The sequence below is a fragment of the Ascaphus truei genome, chromosome 3 (genome assembly GCF_040206685.1).
Source record: "Ascaphus truei isolate aAscTru1 chromosome 3, aAscTru1.hap1, whole genome shotgun sequence".
Classification (NCBI taxonomy): Eukaryota; Metazoa; Chordata; class Amphibia; order Anura; family Ascaphidae; genus Ascaphus; species Ascaphus truei.
In genome coordinates, this window is record NC_134485.1 from 325012228 (window position 1) to 325033537 (window position 21310).

A 21310-nucleotide genomic window follows, 5' to 3' on the forward strand; every position below is an offset into this window, starting at 1 on the left:
TTTATTTGCAGTTTGACTGGATCAAAACAGAATAATATCACATCCTATTCGCAGTATTATAAGCAAAGTTAAAGCACAATTTGAAAATTATTTAAACTCTTAAATTTGTCTCGACATTGCTCCCTGAAAACCGGCAGTGCAAGAATCGTTGGGGAGGTTGCCAGGATAAGAAAGTGTAAAGATTTAAAAAGGTGAGGTGTCTGAGAGCTCGAGACAAAAGTACATCACAAACCAGCTTTAATAAATTAATATTTATTTATCAAAGGCGATACTGGTTTTGTTTAATATAGAAGGATTACAAAGTAAGCTCTGTGGAGCTGGGTCCTCCTTACTTACTGTACTAGTGGTAATATTATTAGCATTGTCTTCCCACCCAAATGTAATGCTCTGCAGAATGTTTGCATGTTATCAGTAAATCATATTACTATTAAAAAGGCTTATTTTGATCGGCAACAGTACACGGTTATTGGAATAGTTACAATATTGGGCAGATTCAATGTACTTTGAAAATGATAACTTGTGACTCTACTGCAACCTTTTTAGAGTTGCAACTACAAACTCTGCTTCTGAGAGATGCACAATAGCAACATCAGGGTTTGATATATATACATATCTATATATATATATATCTATAGATATATATATATATATATAATCCTAAATCGCTCAAGGGATTAATACGAACTAAATAGCAGCAGAATGGATGCTTGCAAACTCTTGATCCAGATGGGAATAAAAACCAGGTAATCGGCATACCACAAATATGGAGAAGACTCCTTGATCTCTATTCTGTAAGCGCCCAAATAAACAAGGCTTCATTAACTATTAATTCACTTTATTCAAAAGGAATAAATTACACCTTAAAAGACTTTAAATCTTTGCTTATAGACCCTATAGTTTGATGTTACTTCACCTTCAGCCACTGGTAACAGGAATAGACCGACTTACTGATCTTACTTATCTCTGCATCAAGCAGTGCTGTAGGACATAAGAGTACAGCTTTAGACCTCATGTCATCACCACGTGGTGGGAGGCCAGCTTCTAAATACTGTACATCATTCTCAGGTAGCGATATACTTAAATAATAATAGCATGTTCTTGTATAGCGCTGTTAGTTTTTTACGTAGCGCTTTACAGAGACATTTTGCTGACAGTCCCTGCCCTGTAGAGCTTACAATCTATTTGTTGGTGCCTGAGGCACAGGGAGATAAAGTGACTTGCCCAAGGTCACAAGGAGCCAACACAGGGAATTGAACCAGGTTCTCCTGCTTCAAACTCAGTGCCAGTCAGTGTCTTTACTCATTGAGCCACTCCCGGTGAGCCATAGGTCCCTCAAGACTACCTTTTTGCAGATGACCCTTGAATGACTAGCTATATAAAAAATAAAAAGTGAAGTGTTTGGTTCTCATGCTCATTACCCAATGATTCTCCGCTCAGAGTACTCCTTCCTCTTGTTGGTCAGTGGCCCAGTGAAGCCCAGGAAGCTGCGGCAGTGCTGGACACGAGGACTGCTGATCCCTTGGACAATCCCTTTGGAAGCTCTGGTCATGATGATGCCACAGGAAGACAGGTGTCTGCAAGACAGGGACCAGAGGTATCAGAGGTGTAGAGGTTGAATGGAATATGGCATGCAAAATATAACCCAGATTATACACGAAAGCAAGCAGTTCGAATTAGTGAATGACGCCTGTATAGATTTACTGTGCCGTTGCATATGGGGACAAGTGTAAGGTAGCAACATTTCCTATTACCTTGCAGGTAATACCCCATCTTTTGCTTTACGACTTATTTAATTTATATGGGCAGGAGAGTACTGATGGAGGGGGAACAAGAGGCCTGCCGAGTTATGCTTTTTTTTTTTTACTTATTTGTTTTTATTATTTTTCCCCCCCACACAAATGGGGACGGGGGAAGGATAGAAAAAATAAAAAAAAGTGGGGGAGGGGGGTAGAAGTGTGGGAGAGAACAACCATTTTGTGTCAAATTTCTTACAAACAATAGTCACCTTACAGATCATACAACATTTGGAAAACACCATATTTTACATTCATCACAGCCATATCTTCTCTCCCTCTGGGAGCGTACCCCTATTCAGCATCCCAGGGCTCCCAAACACCATTATACTTCCTAGTGGTGTGGTTCAGAAATGTGGTAAGTTTCTCCATTAGTTGAACATCATTGACCCTTCTAATAACCTCTCTTCTGGAGGGCGGGAGAGTCTTTTTCCACACCGCGGCTACAGCGCATCTAGCTGCTGTTAGAAAATGCAGAATCAATCTGTGTATGATGATTCACATCCTCCATAGGTTTAGCGAGTTTTGATATCAGTCACATCTTTTATTTGTTTCAAAACTTTTCTCCAATACTCCTGCATTACTGGGCAATGCCACCATATACAGCTCAACCCTGCTAAAACGCGGATTCGCTTATAACACGGTCTGAGCGTGGCTAACGATTTAAAAACTGCTTAATTTCGCTGCACAAGGACTTGCAGGCATCTGCAGCTCTCTACTCTCCCAAATTCATAGGGCTGCGTCCATGTGCGCAGCACATACGTAGACTTGAGCGCAGAGGAGGGTCACATGACAACACGTCCCCCTACACCATGTGGGTTTTTTTTTATTTTTATTTTTTAAACATTCAATGCTTTATTGCTAACGGACAAAACAGACTCTATAAATATACTTAACCTCTACAGCACATTGCAATGGACTGCACTGTATACTATGTGTATGTTATGTTAGTTTTTAGAGTCTGTGACATCACACAATCCCTGTGGCGTAGAGGTAGAGAATTGGTACTAGCATATGAGGTCCTGGGTTCGATTCCTGTATGATATGGTATAATTTATCAATTCTACATAATAAAAATAAAATAATTTATACATTTTATTTATATATTTTATAAATTATACCATATCATACAGGAATCAAACCCAGGACCTTGCTCTCAAAAGTCTATGTAAGTGCTGCGCATCTGGACGCAGCCCTATGAAGCAGTGAGAGGACAGAGCTACAGATGCTGGCAAGTCCTCGCGCGGCAACATTTTATAACGCGATCTCATTGTGAGAGCCACGAGGACCACGTTATAACAGGGTTCAGCTATCTGTGCTAAATCTCCTAATTGTCCCGCATTGTGCCAGATATCTTCCCAGTCCTCCCTTGTTATTTCGGTCTGGAAGTCCAGAGCCCACTGGTCCATATATTTATGGTTTGGGGTATCTATTTTAAGAGTTAGCCCCTGGTACAGAGACGATATGAAACCTCTTTGGTATTTATTTGTTTTACGTAAACCTTCAAATCGTGTATATCTAGGAAATTCCTCATCATGGAGGCCCTGACACACAAAATGTCAGACCTGCATATACCTAAATAGTTCAGTTTGGGGCAGACCATACTCTCATCAATTCCTCACAAGGCATTAGCTTGTCCTTTTCTAATAAATCTCCTACCTCTAGAATTCCTCTGTTTCTCAAAAGTTCAAAACCCTGACCCTGAAAACCCAGGGTTTCCGAACAGGGGCGCGAGCCTAGAAGGGGACGACACAGCCTTATATTTCTTTTTTGCCATCTGCCAAATTTTCAAAGTAAATCCAATAACTGTCGGTTCCAACTGTCTCCCTGTCCCCGACCACAACATAGAAGACAGTCCGATCAGGTTTTTTAGTGAACTCTCCAGGTCCACCCAGGTATGGACTCCTCCTGGGGAGTGCCAGAAAACATTTCTTTCATATTTTTTATAAAAAATATTTTACCAGGAAGTAATACATTGAGAGTTACCTCTCGTTTTCAAGTATGTCCTGGGCACAGAGTAAAACAAAATAATACATGGTTACAAATACAGTTACATAAATGAACAAGGTATACATTATATACAAGACATTGCATGCACAGTTAAAGAAAATATATATTATGAGCGTATGAAACAGTTACATGGGAAGCTGTAAGGGAGTGAAGAGGTTAACTCCCTTCCCAGACTGCACGGGTGTCGGACTGCACACCTGAGCAGGGAGGTGTGCACAATCAACTCCTGATGGAACAGGGATAAAAGACAGGAAGCTGTCAGAGACAGAGAGAGGAAGTGAAAGATCTCCCAGCCGGGGAGAGTTTAGCTGTTATGGACCTTAGGACTGAAAGAAGCAGGCCTGCGGGGTCCAGCTGGGAATCACACACAGGATAAAGACAAGGACTGACAGATAAGCAAAAACACTTTATTGCTCTGTGCAGACACTGTTACTTTGTTCCATATACCAGGGCATGTTTTGGGCTGGGAACCAGGTTAGTTGGCCACCGCCGTTAGCTAGGGACATGCTGGTGTAGTTAGTTTCCCCAACGGGAATAGGATTTGATTTTTATTATTTTGTGTTTTGCTTTAAAGAGGCAGTAGCCCCAATTTTTTGGTTGATGCTTGGTGGCAAATAAACCCAATCCAGTTAAGGTTCACCCTCAGTCTGTGCATCTATCTGCCCTCACCTACAGGCCGCTCCGTCACAGAGGCTATATAATATTTTAGAATATTTGGAGCCACCATACCACCTCCTTCCTTGGGGTCCAACATAATTGACATAGCTATTCTTGGTTGTTTGTGTTTCCAGATAAACGGCATAATTAGATTCTGAATTTCTTTTATATTTGAGTGCGGGACAGCTACCGGTAATGTCTGAAAATAGTAAAAAAAACTCTAGGGAGAATATTCATCTTAACTGTGGTTATACGCCCTATCCAGGATATACAGTGGGAATTCCAGGCTTGTAGATTTTTTTTTTTTTTTTTTTAAAGAAGTTTTCCCCCTCTGGGAACTTGGGGGAAAAAAACAAAAAACAAAAAACAAAAATGAAACTATAGGATAAGATGAGTGAAACCAGCCACTCATCCCAAATTTGCAGCCAGACTCTACGTGGCCTGGCGGCATATGGCCCTATTGGGGGTGACCTGACGTCAGGCATGCAGAGCTTCCACCGGTCCTGCACACTCGCCTCTAACTGCTCTACCTCCCCCGACAACTCCACAACTTAATTAGAATATAAAAGAAGCTAAGAAAAACACAACCATTCCTAACACCCGTGAGATAGATAAACATAAAACTTTGTGTTAATATATACTTGTAGGAATAGAAATCCCGGCCAGAAATATAAATAAAAAATAAATAAATAATAATAATATATAAAAACCCGTATTCACATTTTATCTTTAAAATGTTCAATATCTTTTAGCATAAAAAAAATAGAGTAGTAAATTGTTCTTTGTTTCTCGTTGAGGCTTAGTGTCCTTTGTGTCTTTAACCAAGAAGGGAGGAGGAAAAAAAAAAAAAAAAGCCAGCTCTTCTAAATTGTTGGGCCAATTGCCAGGATTCCATGTATTCACCGATTATTATTATTATTTTTTTTAGTCCGTCGATCAGCTTTAGCAAACCTACACCTGAAACGCAGACAGCCGAATCCAGACCATATATTGAGCAGTCCCTGTAATAGATTGGAGAAAGTATAGAGGGAGACTGGATGGAGAGCGGAGACAAAACAAATGTAGCTTCACATCCGGGATACTTTCCTCGAGTTGCCGTTGGTTGCCAAGCCGCTGGTCAAGAAGATGGTCACAGACTCGCAGAGAGACCCTCAAAAGTACTGTCGAATTTGATTCTTTCATCTCCGGGCAATGCACCCTCAGCCGATCGATCGTAAACCATGTTGTCTTCTCGGGGTCGTCGGTGCTGACCCAAACCGTCGCTGGGAGACAGATTCAGTGCCAATAGAAAACACGAAGATTCCTTGGGATAACGGAGGGAGACCTGTCTGCCTCTGTGGTTTACCAGCAAACGAACCGGAAAGCCCCACCGGTAACGAATACCCCTTTTCCTGAAGCACCGCTGTCACTGGGCGCAGTCTTCTCCTCCTCAATAGTCATCCTAGACAGATCCTGGAAAATCTGGACAGAGCCGTTTTTTAAATTCAATGGAGTCGCCGTTTCTGCAGCCTTTTATAATCCTTTCCTTGGTTGCATATTGGGGGAGTCTTATGACTACATCTCTACTTCTGGGATCTTTGAATCTCGGACCAAAGGCTCTATGCGCTCTGTCCATCAGGAGTTCGCCATCTTGCAACTGGTGGGTCAATTTACATGAACAGCCTCTTAAGGTATGGCTGGAGGGCTTCTGCGGAGACAGACTCAGGGACATTGTGTAACATTAGGGTGATTGAACAGTGAGCATTGTGGATATTATATAATAGTCTATTTGGGACATGGTCATTAAGTCACTTGCACTTGATAAAGACCATTGCAGTCATAACTGTAAGGGATCAGGGGGCACGTCCTGCACTACGTGCTTCTGGTTTTGTGCTTGGCTCTCTCGTGTTTTCCAGTCCCCTTGCTCCTGACCCTGCCTGGTTTCGGACCCTACTACGCTTACCTCTCTTCTCAACGGACCCGGCAAACGGACACTCACTACGCGGCTCTCTCTACTTCCAGAACCATTGGCTTACGGACTTGACTACGCTTCCTTCTGGAACCCAGGATCCAGCAAGTACCTGACTAACCTTTCTCTACAGCCCAAGACCCGTCTACGCTCAATACCAAACTCCGGGCACGCCCCCGCGGGTGTGTGGGTTCTCCCTTCTCCACCTCAGTACCGGGGTCTTGTCAGGTTTGTGGGCAGCACGAGCGTTACAGTAACGTTGTTTAGCTCAATAAATTAATTGGTTATACTTCAAATCCGTGTGCCCTGTCTTCCATCTGTCACAACGTATTCTAGGATTGGATGCAGCTTATCGTTCATTGCCAGGAGCACCGGTAATTGTATCATTTATTTTTTATGCTATTTTTTGGTGTGCAGCACTTATTCATATTCTTATTCGATTGTAAATTCTGCCTTTGCTCCCTGTTCTGTAAGTCGTCGATTCCATCCCCCATGGCTCTCATCTATTTATTGCGACGCAGGACCTAGTCGTCGGTATTTACCTGGTTTTGTAGAGAAATGTCCATTTTATTTTCAAGCTCCATGGTGCTTTTAGCCAATAAAGAAACTTCTGCTTTAAATTCCTTTACTGCTCTATCCAGCATTGCCTGAAAGCCCGTTTGCATTTCTTTCAACATATTCTGGAGGTCTTGTTTTGGTAATTACTGTGTCTCCCTCAGGCATACTCTGCTCTCTCTCTGGGGCCACTCTCTCCACAGCCTCTTCTTCCGTTGCAGCCCTCTCTTGAGTTTCTTAGGGTGGCTTTTCTGTCACTAAAGTCCTCTTCAGCTCCTGCAGCCTGCTTCTCACCTTGCGTGGTTGTTGATGTGGCGGAGAGCTCTCATCTTGGCAGCGCCATCTTTGTTCTGTCTTCTCTCCGCTGCCGCCGGCTGTCTGTGGCTATAGCGAGAGAGATTGTGCGTCCCCAGCTTCAGAGACTTTTGTGGTCATCCCTGCAGGTTCTCCTGGTCGGCGCAGCTTCTCACGGTGTGATCGAAGCCTCGGTCTGGGATTATAGCCCATTATGCCAGCGGAGTGCATGGCGCTCACGTGCATCCGCGTGACGACACGCGCTTGCCCCCACCTTCGAGTTATGCTTTTAACCACACTCCTAAAGCTTGCTGTGCAGCCTAGGACATTAAGAGAATCTTGAAGAGGAAAAGTAGAAATGCACAATTATAGTATACGGACAAATAAAATAAAAAAATAAAAAAACACATTTTACATACAATCATATCCCCCAGAGTCAGATACATCAGGACCTTCAGTACATGAAAGTCACTCGAGGTCTAACATCCCTAACTCTGTACATCTGTCTCTGTGCATCCATCAATGCAGTAGACAGTCATCTTGCTCCTTCTGTCTGTTTATATCTGCCCTGGCACTACTAAATACAGAAGCGACAAGGGGACGGGAGAACAAGAGACTGTTTAGAAGATCCAGATTTGTACAGCTGGCAAATAAGAGAATTCGACATCTGTATGTTTTACCGTAGTATCTACTGACTAATTTAAGATGAGATCTGACTCCAAAAGACTGTTCATGGTCCCAAGGCTCAACAAAGTATCCGACCGCTCCTCCTCCTCTTACCGTGCACCCCAAAACTGGAACAACCTACCGGAGACTCTCACATTCACCACCAGTTTAAGTTCTTTCAAAACTAAGGCGGTCTCACATTTTAATCTGGTCTGTAACTGTTACATAAGCCTATAATATTCATCTTCTCTAACTGTGCATGCAATGTATTGTATATAATGTATACCCTGTTCATTTATGTAACTGTATTTGTAACCATGTATTATTTGTCATATTAACTATGCCCAGGACATACTTGAAAACGAGAGGTAACTCAATGTATTACTTCCTGGTAAAACATTTTATAAATAAATAAATATCATAGGTAGTTATTATACATAATACCCAATTGCAAAAGTGGATTACAATATATATCCCTCAAGGCACTGTATATAAATATTGATGCTCGCGATTTCAATGCAACAAATATGGAACTTGCGCCCAGTGCTTTATTAAAAGCTAACGAATCCACCAACATTTGGTTACCAAAGGTAAAAGGTTTTTATGGATGCACTACATGCAAGACCTGCAGCTTCAGAGTGACGGATACATTTGGCTTCGTCTCCCATGTGACCAAGGAGAGATTCCAGAATACTAAACATTTAATTTGTCGGACAGACCACGTTATCCATCTTCGAGTGTCCGTGTGGGCTGCAATATGTGGGCAAAACCACGAGACCCGTAAAAACAAGTTTTGGAACATGTGGGAAACATCAGGAGGAAAGTTACGACACATTATTTGTACAATCACTTCCTCACACATCACAAGGGGAATCCCACTGGTCTTGAATTCATAGGGATAGAGCACGCGTTATCCCACTGGAGGGGAGGTGATAGGAACACTGAGCTCACAGAGAGAGACATTTTGGATAGTCAAATTAAAGACACTAGTACCATTGGGACTCAAAGCAGATAATGAATTGGGTGTGTGGCTCTAGAGTAGTTTCATTTTTGGTGTTTGCATGCTTCTTTTTATAGCAGACGACAGAGAAGCCCAATGCTACATCCAACATGACAAAAATACACAGTAAAATACTTATATATTCTCTTGAAAAAGGGTCATTTAGTTTAACCCTTTGGCCAAAGCATTGTAAGCCACGACAAGGCAGTCATGTTGGATGTAGCATTGGGCTTCTCTGTCTGTTGTATACATATGCCACGCTCAATAGCACTCCTTTTTGACACACACACACACATTTTGTGGGGGCTCAGGGGTTCCCAAAAAGAGCTTGCTGGGGTTTTGTGTTTTGTTAACTTATTCTCAGCTGTTTCAGCTGTTGGAGGTTAGTGGTTGCTCCTTCCCAGGTTTTAAGCCCGCCCCTCCCCAAGTTAGTAGGTCCTTTCATTCTACTGGATATAGATCCAATGTGGTCTTTCTCCCTCCTAATAGAGGTAAATGAGAATTTTAATCCTAATAGAGGTATTGGTATTTTATCTGGTAGTGTTAGGCCTTGCGAACGGGGTCTGCCTTGTCGTGGCTCACAATGCTTTGGCCAAAGGGTTAAACTAAAAAGAGAATATAAGTGTATTACTGTGTATTTTTGTCATGTTGGATGTAGCATTGGGCTTCTCTGTCGTCTGTTGTATACATATGCCACACTCAATAGCTCTCCTTTGACACTTATATACATACATTCTTTTTATAGCCTTTTATAGACTTTTTTTTTTTTTAGAGAATTTATTGGTATTTTTATATTAATATATTTATGACAATGTTTTTATGATATATATATATATATATGATAGATACTGCACTTATTCTCATTGTGTGATGGCACAATAGAGATTGTTTTTATTGATTATGCATAGTTGATATATTCTTTTGTTCTTTATTACATACAGTATTCTACCTGGAGAAGAATTTATCCAAGAATCCAGTCTAGAGGATATCATTGTAGACAGTTAGTACTGCTTTAGCTCTGTTTTCTTATTTACTGTTTTTTTATTGCGGTTTTAAATTTTTACATTGTATTAATTCAAGTCTTTATCAGGGAGAGCGTTTGTTTATAAATTGTTGATCTTTTTAATTTATATTTACGCATCTATGAGAGCTTTTATATCCTTTATGCTCTCTTTAAGCACATTTGCCATGTATCATCTTAGTTGAGCAATGTGTTTTTTTTTAGGTTAGTCACACATCTTTGTATGCATTTGTATGTTAGACTTAGGCTCATTACTGGTTTACCTGTGTACTTATTAGCCAATAGGGAGGGTTTTAAGGTATTTTTAGGGGGTATGTATACACACACACACACACACACACACACACACACACCTTTAGATTTAGGAGGGAGCTACTCCTGAGGAAGCTGTCAGTTTAGACAGCGAAACGCATAGTGTTAGCTCAGCTGTGCGATGCGAAGAAGAGAGAACTGACCAGACCCTGACGTCCTACATTTCGCAACGTGGGCGGCCGTGACGCGAGCGGAAACTAACGACGAAGGTATGAGATCGCTACTCATCCCACCTGAATACTGTCTTGCCTGCTATTCTACTCCTAAGTGTAAGCCTCCATTGTGAGAAATGTATAAATCATTTTTAAGCTTATCTGCACTATGGTTTGTTTTCCGCTCTTTGAGAAGCACTGAACCACCTGACATCACATCCACGCAAGAGACTATTTTGCCACCGTTTGGGATATTGCCTTTATTTTCTACTCCATTGTGAGTAGGTATTTTATAGATTATTGCACATACATATTTATAGCACTACAATATTTGTTATTGTAACTATGTTATTTTTTTCTTTTACATGGTTTAATCACCGCTCCCCTTCCGTCTTTGGAAGAAGCATGGAACTACCTGATAAATCTACGCTGTGGAGCATCTCATAACCTCAACTAGGCAATATCGGATTATGACAACTCGTGCAGCAAATATTACCTGCTTTGATATATCAGGGTGTTTTACATCATTTAAAAAGATATTGATCACCAGCGGTTAACACTAGTCTGAAAATCACAGCTACTGCATAATTAGTCAAAATTACATCACACACCTATCCCTTCTGTCTTTGTATCAGTGTGGTCAAAGGGAGAGGCTTTGTGGCCGCAATGTCTCAGTCACGGTTTTGCTGCCTTGACAGTCAAACAGTATCGCTTTGATACCATACACCATATTAAAAACACACAAACACACAGAAAGAATGGGAGAGCACTAGGGCACTGCTGTGTGTGGCAGGGCCAGAATAAATTAAAGGGTACTCCAACAGTATCAATGTGCAAAAATCCAAAACTGATATACTGCATTAGAAAATCACACAAAAAGACAAGTGATTTCTCAACTCAAGACACCTCCCCCTCCTCAAAAACAGGTCAGCTTTTCAGGATATCCCTGCTTCAGCACAGGTGGCTACAGTAGTGGCTCAGTCGAACACTGCACCACCTGTGCTGAAGCAAGGATATCCTTAAAACCTGACCTGTTGGAGACGGGGGGGGGGGGGGGGGGAGCACTTGAGGACTAGAGTTGAGAACCCCTGTCATAGTGTCACAAAATATCGAATAGTAACACAGAATAGGCTTAAAGTTATATTCCTTAATATTTAGAACATACGTTTACCAATAAGAAAAAATTAAAATCGTGTTTATCTCATATACAGTACGTGTGTGAGCAGAAAATGTTTTCCCAGTTTGGTTTAAAAGCCAGTAAAATGTATGTAATTATTGTGTAACAATATGACCATTAGCAGCGTCTATAATGAAACTCTATAAGCACTAGCCTTTAACAAACCCCTATTTATACCAGGACCTATTTTTAGTAACCTCTCCTATTATAGCTCCAATTTCTTCTAATATTGCACAGAGGCGAAGAGTTGTGGCATTTTGTTGAGCTAATTTTAGATTACAAAATAACCACATTTTCTAGCAACATTTGGCCTTCAACAGTGTTACTGCTTTGAAAAGACATTAACCCTTTGAGTGCCATAGGAGTGAACTTTGTAAGTCGCAAGGGCAAGCATGCCAGGGGCTCATATGACAAACGTCATGGCTTTTAATAATACATTTATTTATATAGTGCTTTTCTCCCAATGGGTCTCAAAAGCACGTTGGTTCCAAAAATGGAAAAATAAGAAATGTAGGGTTATAAACAAGACCAAAAACACAAGGAAAGATACAATACAGGATTGGACGGTACTGTAGTTATTAAATGCCGAACAGGTTGTGGTTCATTAATTAAATGCCTGGGTAAACAGGTAGGTTTGAGCCTGTTTTTATAGATTTCCAGCGGGGGCCAATCGAACTGTATGAGAGACTGTTCCAAAGAGTGATAGCAGCGTGGCTAAAAGCTCGGGCCCCAAAGCAAGTCCAGGAGATTCTGGGAACTGTTAGGAGTTCTTCATGTGCAGATTGAAGTGAGCGAGTGGGAGTGTAGGGAACTAGAAGCTCTTTCAGACATCTGGGAGCCTGGTCATGTAGTGCAGCGGTGCACAAAACTGGGGGGCGGGAGTTTAGTCTGGGGGGGCGCAGGCCGTTGCAGAGGCCCACGCATTAAATGCCGGGGGATCACGCGAGGCCTCTGCAACAAGGAAACTTACCGTGTTTCAGACGCGTCTCCATGGCAACGCGGTATCATGCGACGATGACGCCGCAGGTCACGTGACCCCGGAGCGTCATTTGACGCATGTGAAAGATAGGAGAGGGGGCGCGAGACCGGGGGAGGCCTGGCAGGGGGCGCAGCTTAAAAAGTTTGCGCTCCCCTGATGTAGTGCTTTGAATGTGAACAAGCCAATCTTAAAAACAAAAAAATTCACCATTTTACAGGCAGCTAGTGCTAATTAAACCTATTTTCTAGGGGATATTGCTTTCACCGCTCCACAGGACAGGTGAATGTGATCTGAATTGAGGTGGACCCTCTTCCATAGGGGGACTATGTCATCCTTATCGGTCATCAATTTACATTAGTAAACTACAAAAAGTAACAGCTCTAAAGGGACTGATTATTTTTTGTACAGTCAGATACAAATATAATAGCGTTGCACGGAAGTGGAGTCTTCAGAGACCCTGGGAAATGTGCGGCCTGCAGTGACCCTGGTCAGATTGAATGCTCCTGCGCGCATTGAATATTAACTGTTTTACTCATCCTCACATTGGGCAACACCCAACATACATACATACATAGAACAAAATCAAACCTCTTATTTTGGCAGGAATTTGTTCTGAATTTAATCTGTGTGTATGCAATAATATTAATGTAAATATTAAAGTATGTGTAATAATCAGAAATCATAGAACAAAAAAAAGAAAACACTGTCAAACATTAACAAAAAAAAGCATGGTAATTAAACACGTCAGGGTAGAGAAGGACATTGCTTAATGTGGCATATAACAGCCAGTAAGGTCACCTCACCTTCATGTAACCTCCGATTCTACTTTTATCATTGAATACCAGACAATGAAGGCTGCTCACAAAACAAAGCATTGTACCAGGTTTTTCCAATTGAAAGGACTGTTTCCTGAAACACCAATTGTCATGTGCACTAATCTCCCTCAGGTTGCAGGACTTGATGTTAATGCTTTCTACATAGCAGCGCTGCAAACAGGCCTGGTTGGCAGGACAAAACATACAAAAGGCTCTCATTTGCATTACTACTAAATCAGCATGAATTATAGCAAGTGTATAATTAACAATGCATCACCTACTCGTACAGAATACTAGTGGCGCTAATTACGTTACCCCACTTTTACCATATTGATTGAGGGCCAAAGAGTTATAGAAATATCCTCCAAATCTGATATGTATTTGGACCCCTTGCAGACACACTGACCATCCTCTTACGATCTCTCTACGTTCTTCCTACTTATCACTTGAATGGTAAGCTCTTCGGGTCAGGGACTCTTTCTTAATGCTACTTTTATGTTGCACGCCTTTATTCCCATTATGTGTTATATTGTTATATCATGTGTATTACTGCGGTAAAGCGCTATGTAGATAGATGGTGCTATATAAAGATATAATACAAACATGTAGCTACTTGAAAATTATCCATGCAAGGGAGGAAAACAGCCAACTATGGAAACCAGCATTAAGAAACAGAACCTTGTGTTTCCACTCTCTCATCCTTGTAGATTGTCAGCTCCATAGACAAGGGCCCTCCTTACCCATCGAACCAGTGTAGGTTAATGTTATGGTCTCCACAACCCGTAGTACTGAATATGCTGGTACATAATAAACACAGATCTATCCAAGCAAACAATATATACGGTAAGAACAGGATGACAGAAGCTGCACGGTACCCTCCCCCGCCTGTCTGCTCTGCAGAGCCTGATATCTTTACATTCCCAGCTCTGTGGTGTTTACCAGCCGGAGGCCAATCTGGCAGCACTAGCAAGTCCTAACACACCTAAAACTCCACTAATGGAGGATGATTTTGCAGCTTCCTCCAATAACTGTATGCCACTCTTCCATCGTTCCCTACATACAGTGAAAAGGGGCCAGTCCGAAAACAGCAAGAATGGTGTTCAACATACAACGTAACAAAAGGAGACTGACCCCCAAGCACCACTTCTGGAAGCGCAAATATAGGGAGGGAAAATGCAGTGTAGTATTTTCAAATAATTAAATGGTAGGTAAATAATCAAAAGGGGTAGGTATTGCACCCACGCATTAATAAGGCAAATATTCTGTTAATCAGTATCCATGTATAGTGGAGCAATACATATACAAAAACATAGCTTAAGTGTAAAATTAAATTTAAAGTGTTTATTATGCTCAAGTACATTAAAATAAGCTATGGTATTAAGGTACTACAATAAAATACAATAGCTAGTTTAAATGTATGCAAGTGTTACAAAGACTGTATTTCTATTAAAAACTAATGTTATATAGTGTTTGAGAATGTAAGTGATAAACTATTAAAAAAAAAAAAAAAGTAGAACAGGAGCGGTCATGCAGCCAGTTTGGTGATGTTATTTATGGTACAGGAAGTCCCAGGTATCATGGACAGCAGTGTAATGTCACATCATTAAAATCGCCATAGATGACAGAAAAGTACAATGTAACCAAAACGGACACTATGTCCGTATTGAGTTAGGCACAACATTGTGTTTTAAAGCAGCAGTCTTCATTGCTTTTCCCTGTACCTTATTCTGAACATGAAGGGGCCCCAGTACATGAGCGCGGGGGGGCATTACCACTCCATTTAGTAAATGATTTGTGGGAGCGATAAAGTGAAATGGCCAGCAGCAGCAACAACAAAGGTTTGTAGGTAACAATCAGTAATGGCCGCACCATTGCATGCAAATGCTAAACAAGCAGTAGGTGGGTTGCCACGTTGAACCAATGTTTGATTTTGGGCTAGTGCAGATGATTTTCTAACTCTAAAGTCAGTGCATTTTTGGTTCATTCCAGGCCAGTGTTCATACTGGAAATTGTACTGTCAAAACTTTGTGGGTGGCTATTTCACTAAAACCACTAAGATATTCCAGCAGCCATTTTAAGGCAAAACGTCACGATATCTGTGTGGCTGGGGTTCGTCACAGAAGACGGACCAGTATCCCAGTCACGTACCATTTGACTCTGGTACAGAATTTATTTAGAAAAAAAAAAAGTTGTTGATGTTGCTTTACAACCGGGTTAGAGTAGAAATATACCCTGAGAGGTGGCAGCATTCTGCATTACACAGTATTACAGACCACACCATTAACTATCTGAAGAGACTAGATACAGACCCCTCCAGTCCTTAATGTGGGGCCAGTTTAACATGTGATGTATGCGGCCCCCCTATCATTTTCCCCTGACTATCAAAACTGCAGCTGTAGAAAAGCATTTTACAAATGCAAATAGCATGTGACCTCCTGGAGGCCCCGCCCTCAGCGCGCGCCCCTCACTCTCCCGCCTCGCTCGCCCTGTGAATCCTCACCTGATTGGCTGGTGCGACACCGCCCGACAGCCCCGGAGCCCCTGGAATGTCGCGAGCTCGACGAAGTCGCTGAGGGTGCGCGCGCCCAGAGTGAGACGGCTCGCGCCGGTTGTGGCCATGGTGCAGGAGAGGGGGGGGGCGCTCCGCCCGGTGACCGGAGGACTGCGAAATGCCGGCTACGAGGACACCGGTTCTCGCAGCCTGGGTGGAGCTCGCTGCTCAGCCGGACCACTTCCCAATCTGACCTCGAGTCGGAGGAGATGCCGGCTCTGATCACTACTGTCACCGGGTCCTACGTCACTCCGTTACCATGGGTACTTGGGGTGACGTTGTTCGTGAGATCACGAGTGACGTGCGCTCCAGTGCTATTGGGAGAGCGAATGGAATGCTGGGAGTTGTAGTTTTCGTGTGGCCATTTTATAAGCTTGTTTGGAGGTGTTGATTTCATAAGTAGCGAGTGTCACATGGAGACGTTATGAACTCATGCCAGCTTTCCATGATCCGGATGGAGCTCTCATGGAAATATACTAGTACTTATAGGTACTGAGCACAAGAAGTACCTGTCCATTTTGTAAATGCAATCAGGAACATCTGTTTTTATTACACATCTAACTTTCACTTTGGGCGAAACTAACATGAGTCAAACAAGTTGCTTTACATATTGATGCAAAGAGAACTAACATAAACTCGGACTCCTAGCTTCAACGGCTGAAGCAGGGGTTGCAATGTTTAATATTTAACCTTTCTAAATGCACAAACCACCATTTTTTTGTCTTGCTCTCAAAATTGAAACCAGGTAATTACTTTGGGGATACTCCAATGTCAGAGATACTTGCATTTAAAAAATGTTTTACCCTCAGCATAGTCCAAGTGAAGGTGCACTCACGGTACAGCGTGATCATAGGACCGAATAATGAGACCGTGGCACTCCGGTGGTCTTCAAATAGTAGAAAAATGTATTAATACAAAGATTAGGACACATTCTCCTAAAACAAGAAGGAACCGGCACTCCGGAGGTCTCCATATTAAAAAAAAAAAGAGAATTTTAATCCACACAAATCGATGTTTTGGTCAAATACACTGACCTTTCATGACAAAGTGTGGATTAAAATTCTCCTTTTTTTTTTTGTATGAAGACCTCTAGAGTTCCGGTTCCTTCTCGTTTTAGGAGGATGTGTCCTGTATTATAGGTCTCATCAGCGGGGGATGATCGCTGTGCACCTGAGGCAGCTACATAAATCCAGTGAGTGCACCTCATTTATTCTTTTAATACAAAGAGCGATGTTTCGGTCAGTTTCCCAACCTTTATCAAGGTTGATCTTTAACACTAACCTCACATACCCACTAAAGCCTGTTAAGGTTAATGCTGAACCTTGGCGTTACTCTCATTCAGACCGCGAAAAAGTTTTTTTGTTTTTATTTAACAGGAACTGGAATAATTTGGTTATTATTATTTATTTATAAAGCGCCAAAATATTCTGTAGCACAGTATGATATATTACGTAGCACAGTACAATATATTTTGCATAGCAAATGAGCTTATTTCCCTATAGAGCACTGGTGCACAAACTGGGGGGGGGGGGGCGCAAGATTTTTCAGGGGGGTTGCAGAGGGCCCCCGCTCTTCCCAAGGGCATTTAAATGAAATGTAGGGGGGTTCACGTGAGGCCTCAGCAACGTCCCTTACCTTGTCTTCAGCAACGCGTCAAATGATGCAGAAGACAAGGTAAGGGGGGGCGCAGCAGGGAACGTTTGCGCTTACCTGGTATTGAGGAATGTTTTGGGAGGTATATAAATTAGGATTTTGGTTTTTGGTGTTTATTGTTTTGCCAGTGTTAAAAACTAAATCAAAATAATATATATATATATTCCTGATTTAGTTTTTAGCACTGGCAAAACAATATTGACACCGAAATCCTAATTTATATACTTCCCAAAACATTCCTCTATACCAGGGGAGCGCAAACGTTCCCCGCTGCGCCCCCCCTTACCTTCTGTATATATATATATATATATATATATATATATATATATATATATATATATATATATATATATATATGAGATGTTTTCTGGGTGTTATATTTGCCTATAATTAAAGTCCATTACATACTGTTTTGTCCTGATTTAAAGGAGCTTAGTTTATCTGAGCCAGATAAAACAGAGACATTAGATTAGAGATATCAGGGACACAGGCCTCCAATATCTTCTCATGCACATATATTAATATATACATATAATGTCCCGCATGTGCCGTCGCGAGCGCCATGTGTGGCCGGCGCCCATAGAAAACCGGGACAGTGGCCGAAAAACTCGGGACAGAGGCCTAAAAACCTGGACGTCTGGTCACCCTATTAACTCCCATTCACCCTCTACTGAATTAGGGCCTTAGAAAGACTTCACAGACACTTGCATAAATACATTGGGGAAGTCATGTGGGTGCCAGCATCAAGAAGGTTGTGAGGATGAAGGAGTTGCATATATTCTTATCTTTTATTTGTATGGCTCCAACATACTCCGCAGCACAGTACAATGTGAGAGGGAGGACAATAACATTGTGTGAGTGAAATATTACCTATATGTTAACACAAACTGAGAAAGTAGGAAGGAGGTCCCTCCATGCCCCAAGGAGCTTACAATGTCAAAGGAGGGAGAGACAAGAAATGGTGTGTGTGTGTGTTTCTCAGCAACGATCTGGCCATCACATCAGAACTGAGAATGTGTTTCTAGTATGAACGTAAAATGTAAAAAAACATTGTAATCACACTTTTCTGTCCAAATAAAGGCATCAAAAATTAAACTGCGGAGTGCTCCAATTTGGTTAAATTGAAAGTGAGACACCCAGCTCTAGTTAGTCCAATAATTCACAGCTGCCTGGGTGTGTACCGCATATAACACTACACAGCATATAACACTACACAGCATATAACAATACGCTGGGCTGCTGCCGTTGATTGTTTTGTTTTTTTTGTGAGCATTGTTCCTGTGCAAACATAACACCTGCCAGAATCTGAGTAGCAGGGAAATACAGGTGCCCAAATATATCCTCTGGATCCAATTCAAAAACAGCTCCGTATGCGTTCATTAAAGACGGATGCCTTTGCTGCATGTAGATTTGAATGCTTATGGCACCTCTGCTGGAACAAATGCTTACTTTTCTCCAGATCATTCTTTTCATCTATGTACAGGGCTCTCATTATACCTTTTATATAAGGTATATTATTATTTTTGTTACTGTATATGTATGTATGTATATCTTTATTTATATAATGCCATTAGTGTACATCAAGCATGTCAAACTCGCGGCCCGCGGCCCACAACGAATATCTTTGCGGCCCGCGGCCCGCGGTCTAGCCCAGTGGTTCCCAAACTGTGCGCCGCGGCGCCCTGGTGCGCCGTGGCTTGGCTAGAGGGGCGCCGCGATTTCAACCGGACAGGCCAATAATTCTGATGCCTGTCCGGTTGAAAATTTGCGGGCGGCCGTCGGCAAGCCAAGCGGCGGATGTGGCTCGTTCTATAGTGTGGTGTGCAGGCAATCGCGTGTGGGGGGGGGGGTTCGAGCCCGTGTGGGCGGGGGGCGAGCCCGTGTGGGCGGGGGGCGAGCCCGTGTGGGCAGGGGGGGGTGAGCCCGTGTGGGCGGGGGGCAAGCGCGTGTGGGCGGGGGGCGAGCGCGGCGGATGCATGCTGGTCTGAGCCAGCAGGTACTAACGAGCACGGAGGACAGTCATCCTGCAGGAGTGAACAGCGGGGGCAGAGTCAGATGTAAGCTAAGGACAATTTTTTTTCTTTGGGGGGGGGGGGGGGGGGTTGGGGCATGGGAGCCAGCCTGGGGAAATAAAAATGATGGGGGGGGGGAATAAGATGGGTCATGGGGGCCAGCCTGGGGAGATAAAAATGATGGGGGGGGGGGGAATAAGATGAGGCATGGGGGCCAGCCTGGGGAGATAAAAATGATGGGGGGAGGGAATAAGATGGGGCATGGGGGCCAGCCTGGGGAGATAAAAATGATGGGGGGGAGGGGAAATAAGATGGGGCATGGGGGCCAGCCTGGGAAGATAAAAATGATGGGGGGAGGGAATAAGATGGGGCATGGGGGCCAGCCTGGGGAGATAAAAATGATGGGGGGGAGGGGAAATAAGATGGGGCATGGGGGCCAGCCTGGGGAGGTAAAAATGATGGGGGGGGGGGAATAATATGGGGGCCAGCCTGGGGAGATAAAAATGATGGTGGGGCGTATAAGAAGGGGCATGGGGGCCAGCCTGGGGAGATAAAAATGATGGGGGGGGGGGGGGAAATAAGATGGGGCATGGGAGCCAGCCTGGGGAGATAAAAATGATGGGAGGGGGGGGGAATAAGATGGGGCATGGGGGCCAGCCTGGGGAGATAAAAATTATGGGGGGAGGGAATAAGATGGGGCATAGGGGCCAGCCTGGGGAGGTAAAAATGATGGGGGGGGGATAGGAAGGGGCATGGGGGCCAGTCTGCCAGCCTGGGGAGATGAAAATGATGGGGGGGGGGGAGATAAGATGGGGCAGTGATGGGGGGCAAGGATGAGCTGAGATGATGATGGGGGGGGGGGCAGGATGAGCTGTGGTGATGATGGGGGGAGGTGGGGGTATATTTTGTATTTGGGAGGTGGGGGAAAATTTATAATGTATTTGGGGGGCGCAGGGGTATTTTTTATATGTATTTGGGGGCGCAGGGGTATTTTTTATATGTATTTGGGGGTGTGGGGGTCTAGTATTGTGTCCAGTATTTTTGGACAAGCAACCTGGCAACCCTAGGCACGTTCTATAGTGCCGGGTGTGTGCTGCGCCGTGCGCGCACGCAGAATTTTAGTTGGCTGATGTTAGTCAGCCTTTCTATAATGGTGCAGCGCGCGCACGGCAGGGAGCGGGAAGCCGACAGACAGCGGCAAAGATGGGGAAAAGATGATTTCGCGCCGCTACCGGCGCTCAAATGTGTGTGTGTGTGTGTGTGTGTGTGTGTGTGTGTGTGTGTGTGTGTGTGTGTGTGTGTGTGTGTGTCAATGATTGCACAAATAAAATAAAAAAATATTTATTAAACTTTTTTTTTCTTTAAAAAAATCTGTGCGAGAGTCTGTGTGAGAGTGTGAGTCTGTGTGAGAGTCTGTGTGAGAGTCTGTGTGAGAGTCTGTGTGAGAGTCTGTGTGAGAGTCTGTGTGAGTGTGAGTCTGTGTGAGAGTCTGTGTGAGAGTCTGTGTGAGAGTCTGTGTGAGAGTGTGAGAGTCTGTGTGAGAGTGTGTGTGAGAGTGTGAGAGTCTGTGTGAGAGTGTGTGAGAGTCTGTTGCGCACTGCAACTATTAGGTATGTATATACAACTTTTTTTTACTTTGGGCGCCGTGGAAAAATCCTGATCGCCTTGGGGAGCCTTGAACCGAAAAAGTTTGGGAACCACTGGCCTAGCCAATA

The 21310-nt window shown here is 43.1% G+C and overlaps 1 protein-coding gene across 4 annotated transcripts in view; it reads right to left on the reverse strand.

The window, feature by feature from the left end:
* Nucleotides 1–16202, reverse strand: part of LOC142489832 (coenzyme Q-binding protein COQ10 homolog A, mitochondrial) — a 31972-nt gene extending 15770 nt beyond the window's left edge. Inside the window, exons 1-2 of one of the 4 annotated variants that reach the window (XM_075591298.1) lie at nt 15880–16196; nt 1419–1574 (exon numbers count right to left, since the gene is read on the reverse strand). In XM_075591298.1, the coding sequence (XP_075447413.1) occupies nt 1419–1574; nt 15880–15998 (275 nt within the window). In that variant the 5' untranslated portion in view covers nt 15999–16196. Of the gene's footprint in view, nt 1–1418; nt 1575–3452; nt 3581–15879 lie in introns of those variants that run through there. The other 3 variants (XM_075591301.1, XM_075591299.1, XM_075591300.1) reach the window with 3 other exon arrangements.
* Between the last annotated feature and the right edge of the window lie 5108 nt (nt 16203–21310).